The 16,909-nt window shown below is 48.5% G+C and overlaps 1 protein-coding gene and 1 long non-coding RNA gene across 5 annotated transcripts in view; one reads left to right on the top strand and one right to left on the bottom strand.

Moving 5' to 3' along the window:
- Positions 1-16,909, top strand: part of REXO1 (RNA exonuclease 1 homolog) — a 33,109-nt gene that overhangs the window by 14,242 nt on the left and 1,958 nt on the right. For all 4 annotated transcript variants that reach the window (XM_025144341.3, XM_040653689.2, XM_046904659.1 and 1 more), the window contains 12 exons: positions 1,960-2,161; positions 2,774-2,937; positions 4,470-4,607; positions 5,599-5,722; positions 6,794-6,907; positions 8,019-8,156; positions 9,659-9,772; positions 10,367-10,440; positions 13,593-13,703; positions 14,065-14,180; positions 14,335-14,473; positions 16,236-16,356. In XM_025144341.3, coding sequence (XP_025000109.2) covers positions 1,960-2,161; positions 2,774-2,937; positions 4,470-4,607; positions 5,599-5,722; positions 6,794-6,907; positions 8,019-8,156; positions 9,659-9,772; positions 10,367-10,440; positions 13,593-13,703; positions 14,065-14,180; positions 14,335-14,473; positions 16,236-16,356 — 1,555 coding nt within the window. The remainder of the gene's footprint in view (positions 1-1,959; positions 2,162-2,773; positions 2,938-4,469; positions 4,608-5,598; positions 5,723-6,793; positions 6,908-8,018; positions 8,157-9,658; positions 9,773-10,366; positions 10,441-13,592; positions 13,704-14,064; positions 14,181-14,334; positions 14,474-16,235; positions 16,357-16,909) is intronic.
- On the bottom strand, positions 541-4,115 carry LOC107055347. Its single transcript, XR_001470410.4, has 3 exons — positions 4,077-4,115; positions 1,731-3,355; positions 541-1,258 (listed from the first exon to the last, which is right to left on the bottom strand). It is a non-coding gene; the product is annotated as an uncharacterized LOC107055347 (long non-coding RNA).

The raw sequence follows: 16,909 nt of genomic DNA on the forward strand, positions 1-16,909 counted from the left end.
GCCCAATGGTACTTCTCCTTACCGTGTGGAACTAAAAGACAGCTGGAGGAATCTTGTAAGATGCTAAAAACCTTTACTACGTTTATATATGCTCTGATTCAACGACGATACTGGCAGTATTTGTTCGATATTGTTCTTTTGTGACTGTGGGAATACTTGAAATACAGAGGAGAATTAAAAAAGAAAAAAAAAAAAGCAAGGAGGACACGCTGATCTTTTTATTTCTTTCTCACTGGGATTTTAATTCTGTTTTCTCTGAGGGTTTAATGTGTTTCCCTCCAGGTGCTGAGTGCAGATTAGTCAGTTTTATGTTCTAGCAGGATAAGAGTGGCGGCTGAAGCACTGATTTCAGCTGGGAAGCCCAAATTAATTGTTTTTCCTTAACGCTCTGCTTAGGAAAGGTTTCTTTGCTTTTAATAATTTGAAGCCCCGAGGTCAATACAATGCTGTTTATTTAACTACATATCTTCAGCCAGTTCATGTGTTTTGATAAGGCCCCTTTCTTCCAAAGTGAAGAGATAAGAGACTGAAACAAATGGGTTGGAAATTCATTAACTCAAATATTTATTGCAAATAGGTGCCTTTTAGACGTGTACAAATCTCGAAATACATTTTCTTAATGTGACAGCTGATCCCAGAACGCTTTCCAAAGCTGTGAGCCCCAACACAGCCATCGCGTGGGCAAACAGAGCCGACCTGGTGTGCTCAGCACCGGGACGTGCCTGCCTGGGGCTGGCAGCTCTGTGCTGCTGCCAGGTGTGTTCAGGAGGTGCTGTCAGACCTGAACTGCTGCTTTTGCCTGCACGGTTACTCGTGCTTTGCCACGTCCCTCCGGGTCGAATATTTGCTCAGCCCTGCTCGTGATTTATAGCTCAAACACTGAGCGGGCTGAAGGGGAGGGAGCTGAGTTCTTAGCTGAGTTTCTGAGGGGGAATGGCGGGTCAAAGGAATTGAAGGTGAGGCAGCAAATGAGTGTCCTGTCCTGCTAGGAGGGCTGTAATTATCCTTTAATGGTTGGCTGCACTCAGTTTGGTTTCCAGAAGCCGCTGTCAGCTCAGAGGGCAGGAATGCAGGAGGTGCCAGCTCACCCCGGCTGGCGGTCTCCAAAGTGCTGTGTTACACATGGGGCTGTTTGGGCTGATTTCTCACATTTCGGTGGTTATTAAGTAATATGGCAAAGTTTGTACTGCTTCTCCTGTTCTTCGGCTCCAAGAGAACTTCTCAACGCCAGCATCATTTTTGGCACCTTTCCCACAACCTAAATTTGGACAGAAAGATAGTGCGTGTGTAACGTGGTTGTGTCAGTAACGGCCGAAGCAGTGCAATGCCACCACAAGCAGCAGGGGCAGTGCTCAGAACTGGTTTGTGTAATGCTCTAATCCCATAAATACGTACGTGTATGTGCGACTCGTAACTCATTGTAGGAACCAGAATGCTGAAACAAAGCTGCTGGGAGGTGGGGAGCTGCAGGGGCAGATGGTGGTGGTAATTTGGGATGGGAAAGACAGCAAAGGAAGGAAGGAATGAGCTGCAGCAATCTGCATCATGTAGCAAAGGGGAAGGGGGAATAGTTTTCATTTTGATAGAAGCTGAAGCGCACAGAGGTATTCAGGGGTTTGGGCCCAGATTGATGCAGAGCTGGGTGTTGATGGAGCCCAGAAGTGGGCTCGGCACTGGTGATGGACAGCAGACACCCTGGCCATTAAAGAAGCAATTTGAATACCACCTACCAGCTCAGGGAAATCCCACAGCGATGAGAGGTCCCACCAGAGGGCGAGTCATTTGGTGCTGCGCTTTGAGGTGGGTGACTGAGTGCTGTATTCTGGAAGATGGTTGGGATCTTCCCTCTAAAACCAGGATATGCTAACATGGATGGGTCAGGGAAGAGAGACCTTTCTTGGGAGGGTGAGAATTGAAGGGTGGGGATTGCTGGCTCTAGAAACCTTTTTGTCTGTGCAGGCAGAGGTCCCGAACAGACCTGTAGTCCGGCCGTACCGTCCGCCCACGGCACAGGAGGTGTGCTACCAGAGGATCCAGCTGGCCCAGCAGCAAGCAGCACAGCTGGCAGTGGCTGTCCAAAAGGCCTCCCTGTCTTTGCCAGGAGAAAAGAGGAGGATTGCTCACGTGCCAAATGTAGCCCTTACTGCAGCGGTCAAACAAAGTAAGCCGGCAGCACCGCTTGTCATCATTATCTTGTCCTCTCTGCTGTTGGAAAGATGCTCACTGTGCTTAAATTTCTCTGAGGCTGAAAACGGGAAACTATCAGGAGGGCCACAATTGGAATCTTTGCTTATAGGCACTGATGGAAGGTCTTTCCCATGAGAAGTGCCATCAGTTTCCAAAAAGCAACAGGCTAAATGTACAGCTCTTTCCTGTTTATTCTTTGGAGACTGTTTGCTCTTCTTCTGCTTTGAGGAGGTGGCTGGGCAGGAGGGAAGTACTAATTTGTGCTCATCAGTATGTGTCCCGCTGTGGTTGGAAGGGCTCAGAGCTGACCTGATGAGCAGGTGGTGCATTGTGGCAGGCAGGGTTAACTCTTTAAACTCGACTGACTCAGTTACCTCAAAGCAACAACAGCAAAAAAAAAAAACAAGGCATGGTTCCTAGCAGAAGGCTCCTTCCACCTTGCCTGGAAGGTGGTAAAATTACCTAATTTTTATCCCTTGGGAGGCTTCTATTGAAAAAATGCAGTTTGTAGCACAGCAAGTCCATTCTGACAGCTTGAAGCCCTGTGGTAGCTTTTCTTCTAAAGTGTGTTGTCTGTTTCTTGTAGGCCTGGTGAGTGGCAAGAAGACTGCTGCTGGCAAGAGTGTCACACCTGCCAATGACTCCGAAGCTCCCACCCTTTCTCTGAAGGCTTGCACCTTAGCTGGGATGGCTTCCAAGACCACCAGCACCACTGTGCAGAAAAGGATAGCGCACGTTCCGTCCTTGCAGGTAAAAGAGATGTGATGCCTTTTTTTGCAGCTCCATTTCTGGTTATTCCCCATTGAGAGTGCTGTGTTGAACTGTTGCTGTTCCAAACTTAGCTCTCAGAGAAGTGGTGTTTTGATTAGGATGATTAAATGGGTTTCTCTCTTCCTGTGGTTTTCCTCGATAGCGTTGTATAAAAAATTAAACACTTGAGGAGCTTGGAAGGATAGAAATACTTAAGTGCTATGCTGCTCTCTTTGAATATTGATCTCTCATTTTCAGTTTGAGCCTTTTGTTGGGCTGTCTGGCTGGGTCTGTAGCTGCTTGTGTCAGGGACTTGAGGTCTCTCGTGTGTGAATGGCGTGGATGGATTGGTGACCTTCCAGCCTTTGTGGGCCAGACTGAGGAAGGCTTTTATGAATAACGTCCCACAGCAACCTGTCTGGTTAAAAAGTGATGATTTAAACTTCGTGCTGCAGTTTATATCTGGGGAAAAAGCATTTTTTCTCCCTCTTTTTTGATACCCTGCCCAGCCTTTGTGTACTTTTGATAGCTATGTGTAACCCGAAGCTAAATAAAAGCTGAAAGCATAAAATGCTTGCCATTGTTAGAGAGGTTGTGTGAGAGGCTGAGAAAACATACACATGTAATGAAAAGGACCAACCCCCCTTCAACAGGTTTAAACAAGATCCAGGAATAGAAAGAGATGGATCAGAGTGGAAGTCTCACGAGGAAAAGAAGCGCTCTTCCCACTCAGCTAGGTCCCATGTCCTCCTTGGATCTGTGTTTGCTGCAGATGGGTTTGGTAATGGATGTCTCTTGGGTAGGATGGAGGAGGATCAACAAAGCAATTGGGTGCTCTGGAGGTGTGCACGCAGCGTCTCCTCCAAAGAAAGAGGCAGGCCGTGTGATCTGGGAGATGAATTGGTAGCAGTAGGTTGTAGCAACAAGCAGTTTTTATGCATGAGGAACACATTGCTCAAATTGAGGGGGGAAAATCCTTGCAGGAGCACGAGCGGCATCAGAAAGGAAGCAAAAGCAATGCAGTGAGGGCATGGGAACCTGGGGAAGCAGGGTGGCTTAGCTGGCCGCCAGAAGCAAGCCTCCCTCCCTCCGTATGGCTGCAGCACTTACAAGAAAGAACACGTCTGCCGTGCACTTACCTGGTGTCGTGTGTTCGTGGCTTCGGCTCAAATTGCAGTGCTTGGTGCTGTGCTAATCTCGACTCTTTTAATGTAAATGCCGTCATTTTCGTGGTCTGGGATGCTTGTCTATGCAAATGCAGTGCTGTGACTAATGCTGCTGGGGCTGCTGTGCAGCTGGAGGAGTTGTGTAACGAAACCTGGTTGTTATTTTTTTTTTGAAGCAGTTCAAATACTGAAAGGGCACGGAAGCTTCAAGCAGTGTTTTTAGGACCCGAAATGATTCGTGTTACTTTTAGCTCTGGACAGATTTTCAGAAAGGAAGTGAATAACGCAACAGCAAATGGGAGAGTTTCAAGGTGATGTGCTCGTTAAACCCCAAATAGCCTCTTTCTCTCTCTGTCTCATCTCTAGAGCGCCAGCTTACAGAGGCCTGTTATTCCCACAGAATTTGGTGCTAAAGTCCCAACAAACATTCGTCAAAGATATCTCAATCTCTTCATTGATGAGTGCCTGAAATTCTGCTCCTCCTCCCAGGAAGCTTTTGATAAGGTCTGTACTGGTGCTTGCTTCATGTGAGTAACGTCTGTAATACCGTGTGAAGCCCTGTGCTTTGGCTGAGACCTTCTAAAATGGCAGCAAAACCAGAGAATTCTCCTATCCATGTGTCTCTCTGTAGAGAAGGTGAATGTCAAATAATTCCAAACCAGGCAACAGAACATAGAATTCCACTGGGGCTTTCCAATAGGAAAACCCATCTTTCTCTTCATTAGGAGAGCACGCAGCGTATTCATTAAGCCCAGAAGAGGGCCTTAAGGGTGTGCATTGTGGCTGAGCTGCACAAAAAGACCCTTTGCTCTGATACAAACACATCCTACAGTCTGAGCATTCAGTAGAAGCAGGATGGATGTAACTGGCAGAACTTGCTGCCTGTGGACTGCGCAGGATGTAAGGAGCCTTCTGCCAGCAGGGAGTATTACAGTAAGATTTCCAAAAGCAGAGTTGAGAATCTCATGTGTTTCACTGGAAAACTTTGACTTTGCAATTAGTAGGGCCAGTACAGGACATCGTGGTGTGTTTTGTAACCAAAACAGATGCTATGGGGATATTCATATTTTTGGTGATATTTTGCCTTTGCAGCTCCTTAGGGGAAACATTCCTATTGCACTCAAGGAATGGCTGCTGTCCAAACTTTTTTTTTTTGTCCAGTTCAGAGCTTTGTCTTTCCCTTGTGCTGCCCTTGAAGTGTGGAAAGCAGCCTTTCCCAGGCAGTTCCACACTTCCCCATTAACCTGAGGGAAGGTTTTGTACAAAAATGTATTTTAAGTGATGCACCAGAAACGTGGGCTTTTTTTTTCTTGGGCTCACTGCTCACCTCAGCAGCCCCAAGACCCAGTATATGTTAGTGCTGTGACACAATAATGCTTTGGATTCTGGTACTTGGATTCTGTGCTTTAAGATGCAAATGTTTCTTTTTTTCCCCAAATTTTCCTAAAGCAGCAGTGGGAACAGAGCACATGGTAACGCATTGCACTGTTTGCAGGCTCTGGCAGAAGAGAAGGTGGCTTATGAGCGCAGCACCAGTCGCAACATCTACCTGAACGTGGCAGTGAACACCTTAAAGAAGCTCAGGAGCCTCGTGCCCAATTCCCCCTCCAGTACGAACAGTACGTACCACGTTTGTGGTTTAATAAGGAGCCCTGCTTGGATTAGAAGCCACGGAGAGAAACTTGTTGAAAAGACAGACCCATTTCTCAGAAGCATTATGCTGAAAGGCAAACAACTCCAGTTAGCTTTTTATAGTCTGGCAAGCTTTAATGGGCCTTCAAGAGGCGAGTCCTGCAATGCTTTGTTGGCTGTCTGAGCCTAAATGGAGATAATGCCACATGGATTATTTTTTTTTTTTAGCACAAGTTCTTTAAAATGAAAAGCTCTGCTAATGGAGTAACTTTCACATGATACCTTCAAAGTGATAGACTCGTCCATCACCGCAGAAATCTGTTACACACATTAAGCTTCAAGAGAGAAACGAAGAGGGTTAAGACATTTCATTATTGGCTCTCGAGAGGGTACATTAAACAATCAATTTGTGCTGTTCTTGTGAATTTTTTTTTTCCTGGTCTCTTCCCTTTTCTCCCCTCTGTCTTCATTACCTTCTTGGCCATTAGTCAGAGCGGCTGGACTTGGGAGGCTGGCCTTTAGGAGAGGGCTGCCAGTTAATGATTACTAAAAAGCACCTATCTGCCATTATCTGATGTGCTGAGCACACTCCAGAGCTCTGAAGGCCTTTCTGAAGGAAGGTGAAAGATGCAGTGTGGGAGTCCGGCCTGTGGGCACCCAACAAAGCCGCTCACTGCAGATGGGTCGAGTTGTGTCTGTGCTCAGCCCTCTCTTTGCTCTCACTCAGGATGGCAGCTTGGTGTGCACAGTCAGCAGGTAGAGCTCCCAGAGTCTCCTGGGGAGCTGTAAAAAAAAATGTCCTTCTCTGCCCTTAGAAAGTTGTAGTGGGCTGACAGTGCAAGCAGAAAGCTCCCTGTAGTGCTGGAATAAGCTAGGAACACTGCACCACTGTACACATACTGATTTCTGGAGCAGAGAATGTGAAAGGATAAATGCAGTCCTCTGTTTGCCTGTGTGCTGTGCCTAAAACGTGAGGGCTGAAGTCGCTTACTCTTCCAGAATTGCATCTGAGTATTTCACCTCTGTCCTGTTCTGCTTCTTCCCTCTTGTCGCTGCAGAAACAAGTAACAAGAAGGTGGTGTCCCATGAAGCTGTGCTGGGAGGGAAGCTTGCTGCTAAGACCAGCTTCACCCTAAACCGGTCAGGGAGCTTGAAGGCAGAGGATTTAACAGGTAAGACCCTGCTACTGCAAAGCTGTAAGCTATAAATTATAGCTGGAGGTACAACACACTGACTGGGAAGAGTAGGACCTTGCTGATGCATGAAGAGCTTTGATTTATCTGTGGGGCTGAGTTATGAGTTATTAACCTGACTGCAGTGCGGTGCTGATTAGCACCTTCCTTGCTTCCCTGCTCTGGGCTGTGGGTTTGCTGATGTTGTCCATGTGGCTTTGATGTAGTGTTGGTAGCTGTTCAGAACTGCCTCTTGTGTTTTGGGTATTACCGACTCGTGGCTTTTTTTCTGTCTTGATTTTACTTTAACTTTCCTCCCCTGAAGGATTACTTTGTGGTGTGCCCATCAGATGAAAGGCAAACACACTGATATCTCCATCTGCTCTGCAGGGCTCATTTTCACATTTAGGAATGTCAGAGTAAGGTCATGTCGTAGCCGAAGGATTGTGCCACAAGCATTATTCACTTTGGGTCAAATTGTTTATGGGTATTCAGGCTGCCAAGAGATACGGGCAAATTGCTGAGGAGATCAGAGAAGAGACAGGGATGCCACAGAGCAGAAGGAATTGACGTGAGGAAAGCTTGAAAGGGCCCTATAGCTCATCTAAGCTACATCAAAGGGTGCACAGCAATATTGGAGGGGTTTAACATAGCACCGAAAGCAGAGCTATTGAGCAGAGAAGTTGTAACTGCTCTGTGGAGTGAAACAAACGGTCAGAAATCAACAGCAGGAAAAAGCTTCTGATAAGGAGTTTTTTTAGCTAGCTGTGGGCAGCCTTTGAGGGGTATTCTGTGGGCTGTGTTACAAACGATCAGTTAAAGCACAGTGAACATTACAGGCGTGAGGCTTCCCTTGTTTTAATACAGAGGCCTGAAGATGGGACCCTTGGGAGGAATTTCAGTCCTGCTTTCCAGATAGGCCAGCCCAGTGCTGGTTGTTGGGAGAGGCGACAGTCAGCTTGTTCCACTGTCCATACTGAAGAAAGGCAGTTGAAAATAAATTGTAAATTGGGGGAATTCCTGCCAGGTGTTCTGGTGAGGCAGAAAAACGTAAGAGAAAACAGCACCTGCTTCTGTGGTCTGGCTTCATCCTTGTCTTTGATACGTGCAGGAGCTGCCCTTTACCGTCGACTGAAGGAGTATCTGATGACTGAGGAGCAGCTGAAGGAAAATGGTTACCCCATGCCTCACCCAGAGAAGCCAGGCCGTGCCGTCCTCTTCACAGCAGAAGAGAAGAAGAGCACTGACTGTAAGCTGGGCTGTTTCATTCTGCAGTCTTTGCTGTCTGTGTCTCAGGTGGAGGGAGATGCCTGTCCTACGTGCAGCATGTCTTTTTGCATCGAGATGTTCTGCTCTCAGCATGGAGCTGCCTTTGCCTGTGTTGCCGTGTGTTGTTCAGCTGTTCAGCCAGTGCAGGTTTTAGGATTTTTCACTTAGACAAACTCCAGCCCTGTTATGCTGGTGGGGAGGAAAAGCTCCTCGTCAATACCTGGTGATGCTCTCCTCTTCCTGGGGAAGGATTTTTTTGGGTCTCTGCTCACAGCTTGCTGTGCTGGTGGCACCAGTCTGAGTCGTGCTTTTGTGGTTGTTATAGACAGTACTGGGCAAAGTAGTTTCCAAGAGCCCTTTCTGCAACGAGACAAAGCATCTGCCAGGCTTCCCCTGCACAGGGTGGGGTCCTCCTGTCTGAATTCTCTGATATCCTGCAGCAGGACTGATGCTTCTCAAAAGCTGAATGGGGCAGACTGTGATGCAGGAGGGGTAAAACATATACTTAGGGTAGGTTTTAACGTGCCTTGTCAGGCTCCTCTGCGCATCTCTTTGGAGAAACATTGCTGAAGTGTGTTAAGTGCTCATCCATGTTAACACCTTGTGTCTACATTTGTCCTGTGGTTGCTGAAGTAACCTGTATGAAAGCTCTCTTACATTAACACTGTTAAGTACTATATTTGTGTGAGCCCTTTTCTTCAGCTAGAATTGTGTACAGCAGCTGGCAGGCTGAGATCGTGTTGCTGGTTCTGCTTCTCTAGTTTCCTACAGATATTTTAGGATTTTTGAGTAAGAAAGAAGAACAGTTCTTTCTTACCAGTCTGCTAATGCTGTGACCATGGTCAGCAGATGGAAATGGACCAGACAGGTGTTGTGCAAAGCAACAGTGTGCTAGAACTCGGAATTGCTTGGAAAGCAGGTGCATGACAGTCACCTCCTTGTCTGGGCTGTTTTGCATTTCCCTTCTTTGAATTGCGGGCACTACTGAGAGTGCAGGTGGCAGGAGGGAGGAGTCCCCACTGCCTCTTGGGGGGCTGCACTGTGCCGTGTGTTGTAGGGAATCCTAGCAGAGGAGCTGTGCCTGTGAGGAACTCGAACATCACTTGGAAGTGTCACAGCCCCCTGGAAACCAGGCCTCATTAGCTCCAGTGTCCAGAGAATGACTAACTTATCCTGGTTCTTAAAATAACTGTGTTGGAGCACAACATAGTTTGCTGTGGATGGAGAAACAGCACAGCAAGTGTGAACTGTTGGAGCAAATGTTACGTGTCAAAACCAACAGGGAGTTTTACTTTTGGCTCTGGGAAGTGGTTTGAAGTGGAGAGTTTGAAACCATATTTGGTATCATTTTAATCAGATGTATTTGCCTCTTTCAGTGGGGTGTGGGGCTTTGAGGAGTGGGATGGATCTACTGGTGCTTTGGCCACGTTGAGCACGTACAGGATTTGCAGCAACCTCACCTACTTCTCTCTTCTCTTGAAGCCTCCTGCAGGATTTGCTGTCGCTGTGGCACTGAGTACATGGTCTCAGCCTCTGGAAGCTGCATCCGCAAAGAGGAGTGTGTCCATCACTGGGGGAGGCTGCGCAAGCAGAGAGGTACATCTCTCAGGGAGGGCTCAGCTGCGTGCTAGGTGTGCTCTACATCCCCAGATGTCTGGGGCTGGGGTTGCTGTGGAACGTGTTGTGGCTCTGGAGCTTGTCACTCTCAGGTTGTGGCAGTTCCTACTTTTGTCACTGGGTGGCACAGGCTTGCAAAGAGCTGCTGAGTAGTGTCCCTAAGGTGTGACAATGGGGCTGAAGCAGAGGTGGTTATTTCAGCTTTAAAAAAAAGAAAAAGATTAAGGGAAAAACAAACTTCCTATGTCTTTTGAGAAATCAGTCTTCTAGGAGATCTGAGAGCACAAGACCTCTCTCATTGCCTGAGGGGATTTACTGGTCTGGGATCAACTCGTTTACAGCAAGATGCTAGCCTAGTTTGAATGAACTCTGTAGTTTTCTGCCAAAGCACCTATGGTCAATGAATCTTAAGCCCTTTAGGTTGCTGACCATGAATCCATACTTATTTTTCTCCTTTTGCTTGATTAAATTATTGTTTCTTTGCTCATCCAGGACACCTCTGCACTTGGGAGCTCAAGTTTAGGTCTTGTTGAGGGGACTTTTCTCTTTGACTCTTAACTCTTGTTCTTTCAGTGCCAGGTGGATGGGAAACTCATTACAGCTGCTGCTCAGGAGCTGTGGGTTCAGCAGGTTGCCAGGTTGCTAAGGTAAGTTGTTGAGCAGCACCTTTTGATTCTTAATGACATTTGTCCTCTGCATACAGTGGTGGTGCATTCCCTAGGGAGTGTGGAGGGGAAGCAAGTACTTCTTAAATGTCTTTTGCTACTCAAAGGTAGGAAAATGAAGTGTTTGGCAGCAGGGAGGATCACAGCTGTGTGGAGCTGAGGTGGTTTCCATTTTGCCAATGCAATTTTTTAAACGTTTTTCCAAGCAAAATGTAAACATATTTTTTTAAATCTCCCAGCAAAAGCTTGGATACAGACTTCCTGAGGGAAACAGGGAAGAAGTGAGAAATAAGGAAATTCCTTTTAAGGAGCAAATTTAGGCCTCAGTCAGTTTCAGTGTGTGCCAAAGCCTTCTTCCCGTATCCCTGTGCCAAGGTAACCGTCTGCTGCAGGCCAAATCCTCTCCCAGTTCTCCATATACTGCATGCCCTTTGTTGTGTTGAGGGGAGGAACTTTCCCAAGGAATCTGTTGTAACCCACGTACTGCTTCTCTTCAGGAGGGTGGGGAAAGGATCACAGCCTTAGAAAGCAGAGTGGAAAACCTGCTCAGGACTGGAGCTTTGGCCCTTTGATTGAGCTGAACGGTGTCTGGGACACCTTTGCACGATGCCTTTAATTAGACAGCAGTATGGCACCTTTGCCTTTTCCTGTGCTGTGGTTTGGAAGTGCTCAGGCAGTACAGGGCCAGCAAAGTGGCCTGCAGGATCTGGGGAAGTGTGTGCCCTTATTGCTGTGCCAAAAGCTAGAGCTGGGAAGTGAATGGTAGGGCAAAATTCCAGGCTTATCAAAATGGGAAGAGCAGTCTGCACACAGGGTCTAAAAGCCTGCCCTGCCCAGCCTGAAGCAGGGAAGGGGTCACATGTGCTGCCACTTCTCCTATTTCTTTTTCATTTGGAATTAAGATCTCTTTTTAATTAGCATTCCAAAAAAAAAAAAAAAGACCAACCACTCCACAAAGATCCAGCAGGGAAGTCGGGAGAAATTGATGAGGCTATAAAACATGACTTCTCTGCATGTTCTTGCGTGGCTGTTGTAGACCATAAAACCTCATGGCCTTTTAAGAAACATACAATCTCTCTAATAGCCTCTTACTCAATGAAGCATGCCACCAGTGCTCCAGGGTGCAGCCATCCTCTCACATCTGCCTCCTAGTTGTTGTGCTGCCAGAGCCTGCTGCATTCTGGCTTTCTTGGGTTTCTCATCCAGATGAATCCTTCAGGAAATTGAAGGTCTGAGTCCCCAGCCTGCTCAGGATGGGAATATGCAATGAGATTTTGGGATGTTTGGGCTCCCAGGGAGCACAGTGTCATTCAGCTTTGAAGGAGGACATTGAAACAGCAATTGATTATATTAAGAAACTGTTCTGAGTTACTGGATGCATAGCTGGCGAGAAGAGCATTGTACTTGAGAATGACTCTGCTCAGTTGGGTTATGCTGCAGTTAGGGAGTGTGGCAGGAGGTGGCAGGAGGGAGCTGTGCACAGAGCCCAGCAGCTGAGCTGCGAGCTGCTGTGTGCTGCTCTTTGTTGCGACTAAGTCTGCTTCCTTCTCAGGTCTGAAGAACAGAATCAACTTTTCTGCCTTCTTCTCAGTGACAAAGAACTGGACAGTTGTAGAACATCAACTGTTGTAGGAGAAACACTTCATTTATTATTTACTTTTTCCTTCACTGCTTGGTTACAGTGCAGAGGGAGGGAAAAGATGAAGCTGGAGGGGAAGTAAATAGTTACTACTTGTTAGCCTGGTAGTGTGATCTACCCACTTATTCACTGAAACAATCAGATCCGTAGGCATGGATGCAGAATTGCTGAGTGAAGCCTCTTGCCTGCAGCCTCTGGTACAGGCAGAGATCAGCTTGATGTGGCCCAGCTGCCTCATTGACTTCCAGTGATGCACTTCTCTGGATTCTGACTGTGCCCACAGTAATAACCAGTGCAAAAATGAGGCATGCCCCCGTTTTGGTTACCCCTCTGCCTGCAGGTTTCGGCTCTACTGCTGCCCCAGTTTGTCCTCTGCTGCCTTCCTCCTCAGACATTGCCAAGTGTGGTTTGGTTCCTTGCAGGGTGAGATGAGTGAGAAGCAGGAAGGGGGAGGCTGAGCGCACACTGTGATTAATGCACCATGGTGTTGAGATCTGGGCATAAACAAAACTTGAAAAACAATCAGACTGCTGGGGAGTAAGGCAGAGGGCACGTCACTGCGGGGTGTGGTGCAGCAATTCCATCTGACCTGAAACCACCTAAGTGGGCAAAAGGGCAGCAACGGCCTCTGCCCTATGCTCTGCTGTGTGTTCCTGCTTCCTTGCAGAGGGGCAGGACACCAGAAGGCAGTCAGCAGCAGCAGAGCAGGCTGAGTGTGATCTGTGGCTGTGGATGGAGCAGGAGCACCTTTTGCAACAGCAGCTCAGCCCTGCGGTGGCTCAGGCCATTCGTGAAACCACTCCCTGAGTTTTCCTGGTAGCTTAGGGAGCTTTCCCAGGCTGAAGTATATTGACCTGAGAACTCTAGCCAGGGATGCTGAAAAATGGTTGGAAATGCTCCTTGTTCATTGCACTGAGCACTGGTTGGCAGTAGCTCACATTGTCTACGAGCTGCCTGGTTTGGAATACAGTGGCTTTTATTTGTAGGCACACATTGATGTTTTCTGCCATTTCGTTACCCTGGTTTCTCCTGCCATCTGTGGGCTATGGTGTGGCTGACACTAATGCTTGGACAGGGATGTTTGATGTGAGAATCCTGCAGCTGGGCATGCCTCAGCCATGAGCTAAGCCAGCAGTTAGAGCAGATCCCTGCAATGCCACAGTGTGAGCCTTCCTGAGTCACGCTGCTCTGAACTGAAAGCTGCTGCCACCTCCTCGTGCTTGGATACATGATGCAGTGCTGCTATGTGAGGTCTTAGTATTCTGCCTCTCGCTCTGATCTGACTTTGGAACCAGGTTTGCACCTGGTCACACTGCTTTTGGGGGGAACCCCTCAGCCCCCCTGCCGGACAACCCTTATTCCTCATTGACCTTTAGAAACCACTTTTAAAAAAATAGTTTTCTTTAAGTGGGTGGCTCTTTTGAAATTGAGGTTTTTGGTTTCTTGCCCCTTCCTTCCTTCAATACACTTCTCTTTTGTTTTTTTTTCCTTCAAGCAACATGTCCACGATGGGCGGAAAGAGAGCCTTGATGGCTTTGTGAAGACTTTTGAGAAGTTGCCTACAACTGATGGTTACCCCGGAATCTTCGCGTTAGACTGTGAGATGGTGAGTCCCCAATCAGCAGGGCAGCACAGACACAGAATGAGGCTTTTGGAGGAAGGCTGTGTTACAAGGAAAGCTCTCTTCCTCTGCCACCTTCTCTCCTTTCTGTGGACTCTAAATCATAGAGGTGTATGCTAAATTTACATTTAAATTAGCTCTTAGTAGTTTTGGCAGCGTGCGCTTCCTTTGAGGACCACGTGTACCCTTGAGAAGTAGTAGCCAGTTGGTTTACATCGAGCATGGACTGTTGGCTGGCCTCAGTATGCTGAAGCAACTGTGTTTTGGGAGCTGCAGCACTTCAGCAGCACTGTAGGCCCCATGCTGAGGTTGGCACGTGTTTGTTTTCATGTCTGCTTTCTTGCAGTGCTACACTAAGCAAGGACTGGAGCTGACGAGAGTAACTGTGATCAACTCTGACCTGAAAGTGGTATACGACACCTTTGTCAAACCAGACACCAAGGTGGTGGACTACAACACCAGGTGAGGACAGCTTTCTGTGGCTCAGCACCAGTAACCTGGGGGGAGTTTCTGTGAGCACTTGGCTGAAACTCCCATGGCTGCCACTTCCTAATGGCCGGAACCTTTTGTGGGTCCTTCAGTGAAGGAAGCCCTCCTCTCTGTTTTTGCACTGCAGATTCTCAGGTGTGACAGAAGAGGACCTAGAGAACACTAGCATCACCCTGCGGGATGTCCAAGCCGTCCTACTGAACATGTTCAGTGCAGACACCATATTGATAGGGCACAGCTTGGAAAGCGATTTATTTGCACTAAAGGTAATCTGCATGTTTTGCATTTGAGTCTCCCTCTGGTTCTTCCCTGCCCTAATGACTGCTACTAGGAAGTGTTTATTTCCAAGCTGGAGGACACGGGCCTATCTTGTCTCTGAGCTGGTGGGAAGATGGAGGGTTGGGTCATGTGTGTCACTTGTGATCTCAGCACAGCTTCAGTGACCATCCCCAGGGGGACAGACCTCCCTTTGGGGGTGAATAGAGCAGGGCTGGCTGGAAGGACTGAGCTTTAATCTTTGGTCATTCAACCGCATCTGTTTATCCAAGACTCCTCCATTGCTGTCAGCATCCTTTGCCTGAAGTTGTGCTCAGCTGGAATCTGGGCAGGCTCAGGAGTCCGCTGTGCCCTCTGGGTGTCTGCAGCAACTATTGTAGAAGCAGCTCAAGGCTCTTTGTTGCCTCTGCACTTCATTTTAAAATGTCCGTGAAGTTTTCTGCCCTGTTTGCTGGGATTTGTGGCGTTCTTTGATCAAGCTGCTTTGACCTTTCATCTCTCTTGTTTCCTGCCTGGCCTGCGTCAGTCTAGTCCACACATCTCTGCTGTCCTGGAGGGAGGGCTGTGTTCTGAGCACAGATCCTAGGGGGCTTGGCTGAGGAAAGCATGCAGCAGCAGGAACCAGCGTATAGTTGGTGCTCGTGGGCCTTTATCCAGCCATCCTCTATCACACAGCTTTGGTGGCCAAGCTGTGGCTGCCAGCCCACAGTGCTGGTTTGGAAGCAAGAGGTTTTAATGGATGCAAAGTGCTTTACCTCTCAGTGGCACCCTTTACCCCAGCCTCTCAGAGGGTTCATCGCCATCATAAAAAGAAATTATTTACGGTTCTATCAGCACAAGATGACTGCGTTGGCCTCATAGAAGCGTGGCTTTCTCCCAGCATGGTGGGCTCTGCCAAGAGAATGAAGCTGTGAGCGATGCAGCAGTGTGACAGGCAGTGCCATGTCAAGTCGTAATGTCTGAAGGCTGTGGCAGTAAAGTCGACATCTCGCTAATGGCCGTGGCAAGCTCCAAATGGTGATAGCATTTCAATTTTTATTTAAAGCTGTATTATCCTGCTTCCTCAGTCTTCCTGATCTACATAAGTAATTATCATTGCGCCTGGGTAGGTGCCAAACTTGACTGCAGTCTAAGGGAGATTATCCATAATGTTGGCAGTTTTACACTCCAAAGAGCGTAGCAGGTTGTTTCTGTTAAGCTGCAGCTGTTTGCAGGCACTCACGGAGCTGGGCAATGGAACTATTAATGAGGGAGTTAGGAACTGTCACGCTACATTAGCTGGTGCTGGGAAGAGTTGAGGGAAAGGACGAGATTGTCAGGGTCCTGTCTGAGCCACGCCACGTTGAGGATTACAGAGCTTCCTTTGGATCAGGGTGCAGCTTTCTCTCTTGCACCTCGTGGCTCTGCTGGCTTCTCCAGGCTGGGACACTGAGGATTGACCTGTCCTGGATTTGAGCTGTGCGATCCAAAGCAGCGCTGTGTATCTGCTCCTCTGAGTGTGCAGGCAGGCAGGGCTGTGAGGGCGTGTGTGCTGGCTGGCAGAGCTGTGGGAGTTGATAGGCATGCATCCTGTGAGGGGTTTGGTTCAGCCAGAGCCTCCTGCAGGACTGGTTGGGCCGGAGCTCCGCAGGAGAGCTACGTGGAGCTGAAAGGTTGACCGGAAGATTACGTTCGTATGGTTAATCCTAAGGAGTGCCCATCCCTGGGAGAGAAGGAAAATAAACACTGTTCTTTCCTGCTCCCTCCCTCCAGCTTATCCATGGCACAGTGGTGGATACTGCGATCGTCTTTCCCCACCGCCTGGGCCTGCCTTACAAACGGGCTCTCCGGACGCTGATGGCAGACTACCTCAAGCGCATCATCCAGGACAACGGTGAGAGCGAGGAGGGGCTGAGAGCACGGCCTCATGTCCCACCCCGCCCGGCTGCTGTTCCTCAGGCCTGCCTCCCCCCTGCCCTCCCCAGGCCCTATCCTGATCGTTTTGTCTGCACAGCAGCTGTGAACAGGCCCGTGTGTGAGGGCTGTGCTGCAGTGTTGGTTTGAACCCCGTGAAGCACTTGTTGCTTCCCTCTGTGCACTACGTGGCAGGCAGAGGAGCGGTGTGAGAAGGTCAGAGGCAGCGCTCTCAGGCTGCATTCTGCTCTCCCTGCAAATTGCCACTGACCTTTCTGTCTTCCTTGAGCACAGTGTAACTGTAGCGCTGGGCAGCTTGAGGTCTGTCTGAGCCGGGAGGTTTGTGGCCTACAGACAAGCAGTGCTTCAGCCCTTAAACCAGGCAGAAGTCCTGCACCCGTGTGTTCCATGGAAGCTCTTCCAAATCCATCGCTGTGGTTCGCTGTGATCACAGCTGGGCTTGCACTGGAAACAGGGACCGGGCTGCCCAGTGCAGCACAGGGGGTAACTGCTGTCCTTGTCTCTGTCCCCAG

Source organism: Gallus gallus, chromosome 28, assembly GCF_016699485.2.
Source record: "Gallus gallus isolate bGalGal1 chromosome 28, bGalGal1.mat.broiler.GRCg7b, whole genome shotgun sequence".
Lineage (NCBI taxonomy): Eukaryota > Metazoa > Chordata > Aves > Galliformes > Phasianidae > Gallus > Gallus gallus.